Source organism: Quercus suber, unplaced genomic scaffold, assembly GCF_002906115.3.
Source record: "Quercus suber isolate HL8 unplaced genomic scaffold, Cork oak 2.0 scaffold_43, whole genome shotgun sequence".
Classification (NCBI taxonomy): domain Eukaryota; kingdom Viridiplantae; phylum Streptophyta; class Magnoliopsida; order Fagales; family Fagaceae; genus Quercus; species Quercus suber.
The window spans coordinates 526,265-535,019 of NW_027069508.1; the positions used below are offsets into that span (position 1 = coordinate 526,265).

At 31.4% G+C, this 8,755-nt stretch overlaps 1 protein-coding gene and 1 long non-coding RNA gene across 2 annotated transcripts in view; one reads left to right on the forward strand and one right to left on the reverse strand.

The window, feature by feature from the left end:
- Window positions 1-1,285, forward strand: part of LOC112010982 (GDSL esterase/lipase EXL3-like) — a 7,480-nt gene extending 6,195 nt beyond the window's left edge. Inside the window, exons 2-4 of the mRNA XM_065771405.1 lie at window positions 18-251; window positions 543-798; window positions 917-1,285. Of these exons, the coding sequence (XP_065627477.1) occupies window positions 18-251; window positions 543-798; window positions 917-1,110 (684 nt within the window). The 3' untranslated portion in view covers window positions 1,111-1,285. The remainder of the gene's footprint in view (window positions 1-17; window positions 252-542; window positions 799-916) is intronic.
- Window positions 1,286-5,588: 4,303 nt separating this feature from the next.
- Window positions 5,589-7,936, reverse strand: LOC136066676 (uncharacterized). The gene is made up of 3 exons (XR_010628174.1): window positions 7,636-7,936; window positions 7,200-7,265; window positions 5,589-6,451 (listed from the first exon to the last, which is right to left on the reverse strand). It is a non-coding gene; the product is annotated as an uncharacterized LOC136066676 (long non-coding RNA).
- Between the last annotated feature and the right edge of the window lie 819 nt (window positions 7,937-8,755).

The window sequence follows — 8,755 nt, forward strand, 5'->3', positions numbered from 1 at the left end:
TTTTTGAATACATATAGTCAGTCATACCACTATCTGAGCAATTACAAGATTTCAAGCAATACATAGGGAAGTTGAAAGGAATTGTTGGAGAAGAAAGAACAAACTTCATATTAGCCAAAAGTGTAGTTTTTGTGGTGGCAAGCAGCAATGACATTGCCAATACCTATTTTCTTACTGGAATAAGGAAAGCCGAATACGATATTTCATCTTATGCTGATCTTTTACTCAATTCAGCTTCTAATTTCATCAAGGTAACTTCATCTTATTTTCTTATATTTCCCCCTTATAATTGGTGATATCCAAGTTCACTAGTGACATAGGCCCAAGTTAACGAAAAGGTATTTCATGCGTTTGATATTATAATTTTTGCTTTCACAACCACACACAGTAAAAATGAGAATACATGTATCAAATATACATGATAATTATTGCAAGTTAACTTTTATTCTTACCTTAATGACAATTAACACCTATATATGTAATATAGTGGTACCAAGGTGGAATAAATGATGTTGTTTTATTTATATATATAAAAAATTAAGGAACTGTATGGACTGGGGGCACGAAGGATTGGTGTTTTCAGTGCACCACCACTAGGATGTGTGCCATCACAGCGATTTTTGGTTGGAGGTTCAGAAACTGAGTGTGCAAAGCAGCCCAATCAAGCATCACAAGTGTTCAATGATAAACTTTCTAGGGAGTTGGGTTACCTTAACAACAGTTTGCCTAATGCAAAGGTGGTCTATATTGATGTCTACAACCCCATACTTGATCTCGTAACAAATCCAAAGAAATATGGTACATTAATACCTTTCTCCTTTATAATTTTAAACAGTTTTTTTCAATGTTTTTTATTTTAAATTTCTAATTTTATCTTATTTAGGATATCTAATATTTGGTATTTTGTAAAATTCAGGCTTTGAGATTGCAAATAAAGGGTGTTGTGGCACTGGAACTGTAGAGGTAGCAATACTGTGCAACCAATTAGACCATCACACTTGTACCGATGACTCTAAGTACGTGTTTTTTGACAGTTATCATCCTACAGAAAATGCTTACAAGATAATTGTCAATCAGCTCATTACAAAATATATCTACAACTTCGTTTGAGATTGATGATTTTCCTCAACTCTCAATTATCAACCAGACTTTGCAAATTCTTTTTCCTCTAATTGCAACGGGGATCGTCCTAAATTCTTTATGAAATATTATTGTAAGTTGTAACAATTAATTAGTTCTGAAAGTTTCATTGAGCTTGACCCAAATAAAAGGGATTAGGTTTTGAGTTGGGAGTGCCAATTATGTGAAGCAAATTAATTTCAATTGACTTAGATATCACATCCAATAAGATTTTGTAAATTTGTAGAGACCCAGTAATATAGTTGTTTAAGCGAACAAAACTAGTCATCCAAGAACTAATTCTTAACTTCAAAGTCCAAAATGGTCCTTTACTTTATTCTAATGGAATAAAATGGTTAATGTTGCATTTGAATCCGGCCATGAATGTTGTCAAGGCCTAGCCCGTACACAGTTGTATCAATATGTGGGTAGGATTAATCATCCAAATAGTGTCCTTAAATTCCAAATTAGTAAGTGGATCGTAGATGTACGTAGCTATCTACAAGACGTTTTCTTCTTCTTTGATTATTTTTTGGGAAGAAGGTAATCAGATTTTCATTAAAAACGGCAAAAAAATCATACAAGATCGATCTTGGAGAAGTACAGAGTTTAAGTCAGGAGGAATGTCTTCCATCCAAACAAAACAATACAATCATTTACTTCGCAGTCTTTTCTAGCTAGAAAATGTGCAAGCCATCTTGTTTCCATGATGATATTATCATTCTCGAAAAATCAAGGGAAGCTTTGCAAAGAGTGACCAGAAAAAAATAATAATAATTATTACTTATAAATTTTAAAAAATTATGATTTTTTTTTTATCCTTAAAAAAAGCTCTATGACTACCTTAATTTTTTTTTATGGCCCAACATAATTAAATTTTAGACAAAATTTGGGACAAAATGGGCTTTTGCCCTTTTCGGGCAAATTAAATAACTTTATACCCCCTTTCTCAAACTAATTAGGGAAATGTCTCTGTTAGAAATTTAGACCCCTTAAAACACAATTAGATTAACCTAGTTAATTAGTCAAGTGATTACTTATTCAAAATTAAACAAATCTAGGTTAACACAAATATATCATATCATGCAAAACAGCGGAAATATAAAGAACACAACGATATGATGATCTAGGAAACCACACGGTAAAAACCTGGTGAGGATTTGACCTAGCTATCCTCAAGGTAAACCTGAATCCACTATCTTGAAAGAATCGAAGTTCATACAAAAAGACTTACAAGCTCCTCGTTTAACTTCTTAATGCTACCCACCAGTAGAACTTACTAACATGACCACGTGCAAGCTCCAAATCCACGGACTCCTTCTTTCTTGTATTCTCCAATCAAGATACAAGCACCTCCGCTTGTTTTTCTTTAAGCTCCAATAGCAAGAACCTTGTTGATCATCAAGATGTAGATAATATCTCTACCTTAAAAACCCTAAGTTTATGTGAAGGAAAGCTCCTCTAAATCTCACAAGAGATTCACATAAACCGCAAATATGAGCAACAAAGACTTAGAGAGGTTTGGGTACAAAACTCGAGATACAAAAAAGGCACTCTCTTCTCTCTCTCTAAAAGCTCTTAAAAACGTGGCTTAGGATTTCCTTTATATAGTGGGAGAAGTAGATCTGAAACCCTAATCCTTAATGGGCTTGGGCTGAGTTGGAAATTCTGCAGAAAAAACATTCTGCCCGAGATTCGATCGATCGAGTCTAATTTTCGATTGATCAAGCTAGGCCGAAAGTCACTAATACTTTTGCAGCCACTCGATTCCTACTTTACATAAAACGCCCACACTTTGAGCAAGTTTAAACAAGACTAACAATCTGTTTTGATCATGGTTTGCCAACAATACACATTAGAGTTCTAAATACATAAATTCCTAAATCTTTAGAACCTAACAAACTCTCCCTTTGACAATCCGTGAAAAAACATAAATTAAAAGCTCAAAGTTTACAAGTAAAAGCCCTTTACAAAAATACTGCTCATTACACAAATTCAATCCCAACTACTACCCATCAGTTGCAAGTGTAGACAGCAGCTCAATTGAATCAACCTGTATATTCCTGAAACACTCAAACAAAACGCATAAACGCATGTGTGACAGAAAAATAGTAAATCAACAAATATGTAAACTAACTCTCCCCCTAAGTTAGATACTTCAAAAACAATGTTAACTCCCCCTAATCAGAACATTCTTGTATTTTCCACACATATTCCCATCATTTTATCTAAATCTCACCCTTTTTGTCACGAATTGACAAATATAACTCAAACAAAGAGTAACAAAGGTCAAGAGAAAATAGACAATCAAGAGAAGGAAACACAAAACAAATCAACTCTATAGAAAATAGAGACACCTCCCCCTATGAACAACAAAGGTTAAAAACAAGCTTCTCCCTCTATAAAAACTAGCATTTAACCCGCGCAATGCGCGGGGAACATTTTACACATTTAAAATACCATCAAATTGACATAACAATACAATAAAATACAACAATTAATATGTTTATTAAAGGCTTTGTTTTAATAACGCCAAACAATTCAAAAATCAAAAATTACAATTGTGCGATGAAGAGTCAGGTTCAATAACAATGTCAAAAGTCCAAAATTCCCGATAGCAAAAAATAAAGTCTAAGTACTTGTTAACCAAAAAATCATCTAGTGAGCAAAGCCATATTCTAGCTAGCCCTGATGTACTATAAATGCCAACTCTGTTTCACTTGGATGAATTGAGTCATCATCAGTCAACTGCAAAAACTATAGCACATATGTAGAACCCCCTCAAATGTAGTCCATCTTGAACATGCCAACTACAAAGGTATTCACAATAGGAACAAAATGGATTCTTTAATGTGCTAAATGGGTGATTGTTGTCCAATTGGAGGCAATAGCATAATGAAGACCTATTTAAATGTAACATTTGAAATAATAGAAACTAAAACAACCTTTTGAGCTACATGTAAGGAGAACATATTCAATAATAATGTATGGTAAAATTCCAATGTATAAATACAAAGAAACAATATTTTACTTTCTATTGGTAGAAAGTAGGTGATTGATAAGAGAAAGCATAACTAAAATAAAAAAGAACTTTGATGTACCTATAAGTATTATAAGATCTTTTATAGCCTTACCACTAAGCATCATAATGACTTACACCTGCTAGGGAAATCCAAATTGGGATGTAGATGCCAAAGATTGATGTTCTAGTCTTAAATAGATATAAATAAATAAATAAAGCATCAAACATGGTTAACAATTGCAATTTTTAATATACAAACAACATCTAAATTAAATCTGTGAAAAGTTGAAAACCATAAAAGAACAAAGAACCTAAAACAAAATTGGAAAAGAAAAATAAATTCATATTTTTTCTCTGCCAAGTTACACCTTGCTCAACCTTTTGTAGTCTGAATTCTAAGAATGCATCTTACAATCCTAGCCAACAAATTTCCACTATGGAAGTTTCAAGCGTGTAATGGTCATAAGCATTATAGTGTCAAGAGATTTTTTTTTTTTTTTTAAATAATTAAAAGCACATAGTTTTTGTAATTCAAATGTTTTATTTTTTGATAAGTTGTAATTCAATTGGTTCTTTAGAAAATTATACTAAACCGATGTCCAAAGTTGAAGCATATACATGCTAGAGGAATTGCATCTAAAATCTCATCATGAAAAAATTTAAACACATCAAGCAATTTGGATATTTTCTGTTTTCTTAACTTTTTACATTAGACTATCAGAGAATAGAGGTAAGATTTCTTATTTTCACCAAGTATAGACATTTCCTTCACTTTACATAGACTATTAAGTCTGCTTTAATTACTTACCAAAAAGAACTCTGAAAGAAAAACACTTCCATTTCTGCACAAACATCATTAAAAAAAAAACTTCTCAAGTGGTACAAACTACTTTCTACTCTTCTCAAATAGCACTTGAATTTACATATCCAAAAATTGGGTTTTTATTAAATACTCTAGAATATGTTAAAAAAAATCAAAACTCCGTCAATAATTAATTATTTTCATTCATACACCAAAGCAACAATACCTGAATAACCTTCTAAAATATAAGCATTTTTTCTGTTCTTCATGAGCGAAATTCTAGCAACACAAAACAGCTACCAGTTCAACTTCTAGAGGATTTTAAAATTGTCCTTTTTTTTTTCTTTTTTTTTTTTTTTTTGCATAGCAGTCATTGGAAGAAACGCTGAATTTCATATAACGGCACCCACTCCGGCAGCTCCTGAATTTTATTGTGCATTGTACCCCAGTTTTCTACACTATTTTATTGCTGATGAACTGATAGAATTTGTCCAAAAGCAAACTAAATTTCAATTATTAAAAAAAACTAAAATAAAAAATTTATTCAATTCGAAATGAATATGTTTGACTGCCAAATGTATATTGAACAATCTATAAGAAAACCTTGAATAAAAAAAAATTACATTAGCTCACATTTTAAAAAAAAAAAGGTTGATTTATGAATCCAAAATCTTCTCAACTACATTACCACCAACAAATCATTTCACTTGTCCTTACTAAATTTGCTTGCAAATACATAAATTGACTGCTTACAAATAAAAAAATATACATTGTTACACCTCTGTGATATAAAAGACACAATAACCAACATCTTGAGTTATTCTTGTTACAGTACAATGTTATGGGAAAACAATGCACTTCAAAACACTAAAAAAAAGTGGCATAATCTTTAATGGGAGGTTGTAGGCATCAAGACCTATTATATGAAACAGCAAATGAGTTCCACTAACCATTACATATATCATGAATTCCATCCAACACATGATAGACATTATTAATATAGCCAACTTTGAAAGCAGAACAATATATTTATATATATATATATATATATGAATAAAAATTCTACTTTGATTTTGGTTTAATTTTTTAGTTTTGTTTTAGACCTACTATCATATAGTATATCTTCAATTTGTTATGCCTTCCAAAAAGAAATAGAAGAATAAAACCAAAATAATCAGATTGGCTAAAAAATCAATAGATTTTTTTTAAATCTTATAGTTGAAGAAAATAATTCTTTACTACAAATTTTCAAGACTGATACATACAAATATTCATGCATGTGCACATTTATATACCTTGCTAACCCCTTTTTTAACTATGCCAAAATTCCAATGAGATAATTATGATAAAGCTTTAATCATCTCAAAACAGAATAAAAGTACTTACAGAGCATGCTCTTAAAAAAATTCCAAGGCATAGTTAGGAGTTTTCGCTGCGAATGACCTCAAGCTATGTATCCACACCCAATTTTGCATCCCACCTTGGCCGTGGGAAATTTTAGACCAACTCTGTAAAAAAAACCATTCAAGTTCTATTTTGTCAACCCACAAATTAGCAAACAATATTTTTAAAAGGCAATCGTTGAAATAAAAAACATATTATCACCAAAACTAATCAAAGATGTAAATGTGTTTGCGAAATTGATTTACCAATTGCAATTTCTATAAGCTTTTATTAAAAAGATAAATTGTACATACAAATGTGACCTAGAGAAACCAAAGCAATAGAAATCCAAATATAAAAATCAAAACCCTCAAATGGAAATCTCAACACATAAAAGTGGAATGAAAGACAACACAAACCAAAATTTAAAAAACGGCTACAGGGAAATACACGATCAGTAAAAATAGAAAACACATCAGAATGTAACATTTTGATTTTCCTTTTTTCTATGTCTTTAGTACCAACTTCATGACTCTTCTAAATTTTTTTGGATTGTGTTATTCAATTCATCTTGCTTTAAAAACACAACTATTGGGTCTCAACAACATACCAATGGACCACAAATATTCACTCAAGAATTTGAAAGTAACTCAAAAACATCAAACAAACATATTGTAAAAGACAAATAGTAACAATGAATGCAAATATTAATTATGTTATAATTCAAAATTTATTTTTTCTTATTTAAACATGATAAGTCACAATCCAAATTGAGTCATGTCAGTTCAAATGTAAAGAGAAACACTTCAGTATTTGCATTCATTAAGGATTTTAATTCTAGCAAGAACCAAAGAAATTAAAATATAACTGTACCTTTTAATTCTCTTATTGCAAAAGTCCCAATGTCTTTATCTGGCACAGGGAAACGGTATTCTGCAACTGGAGGGAGAAACAAAAGAAAAAGAAAAAAAAACAATTCAGAAATTAATTTCAGTGGCAAACGAAGGAAAAAAAAAACTGCCAAACAGGAACAAAATTCTAACCAAAAAAACAATAATCGACAAAACAAAACCCAAGAAATTAAAAAAATAAATGGGAACGGAGTACTCTCTCCTTCTCTCTTATTTCTCTGTTTTTGCCCTCTCCAATCCTAAATCATATATAACCCGAAATTTCAAAAAAATCAAATCAAAACCAAATGTAACCCAAATACCTAATTAAAAATCAATCCAACCAAATTTCTCAAAACTAATTCATATTTCATACCCATACCCAGATCTAAAAAAGAATGGAAAATAGAAAAACTTACCGGTGGTAGTTCTCTCAATGTCTGTCTCCTTCTCATCTCTGCATCACAAGGTTTATTTTTTCTCCTTCTTTATCTCTGGATCGCAAGCATCGGTGTTAAGAAAATTGAAGAGGAAGCGAAAATAAAGTATCCGATCTGTGTTTATATGGAGGTGCAACGAAGAATCGCAAGTTTGAGGAAGTCCGAATTTTGATCGGGAAATATGTTTTGGGTTTTAGGGGTTGCGTTTTTGTTTTTTGTTTTTGCGGATGAGCGGCTGGTGTCTTCTTGCGTTTTCTCTTTCTTTTTTTTTCTCTTTCTTTTTTTTTTCTTTTGGATAAGTGGGTGGATGTCTGAAAGTGAGCCTCTCCCACGCACTGAGCGAGATTTTAAAAAATTTACTCAACGCGTGTCAGCATTTTAAGGGGGTCTTTTTGACTTATGTGTCAGCACCTCGTAAAAGCTTCTGTTATTATATATAGTATTAGATAGGAAAAACAAAATAAGTTTTGGGAAAAACAGTATGGGGAAAAATAAAAGAGAGAGGGGGGGGGGTGAGGGAAAGACACACAAATCAAAGTTAAAAATTAAGGTGAGGATACACATGAAGAAAAAAAAAATTCTCTCTTTCAATAAAATGCAAACATGGCATTATGTGACCCATAAACAGTTGTATGAGTAAAGAAAAATATTTGCACATTGATTATCCATCATATCTCTTAAGAAAAAAATTTCTGCAGTTCACACATAAGAACTAGAATGTACAAAACTCAAAAATTAATCAATCAAGTTGAGTACCCAATTTAGCAAAGTGTATGCATGTTATGTGTGAAAACAATGAGAGATATGACTGCAAAACTGCAAGATGGATACAGAAATCAATGCAATGCATATGAATCCTAAACACAAATGATGCATGAAAAAATTTTTGGTCAAAAACATAGAAACTGAAAATTTTTCAGTTTCGATCGATCGAGAATTGATCGAACATCAATCGAGTCAGGCAGACTCAAACCTAAAATTTTAATCGCAATTTCGATTGATCAAAAAATAGGTTCGATCTATCGAAAGTATGAAAAAATCAGATTTTTGAAAAACAGAGTATTTTAATGCAGAAACTCCTCAAAGCACATTTTTTTTT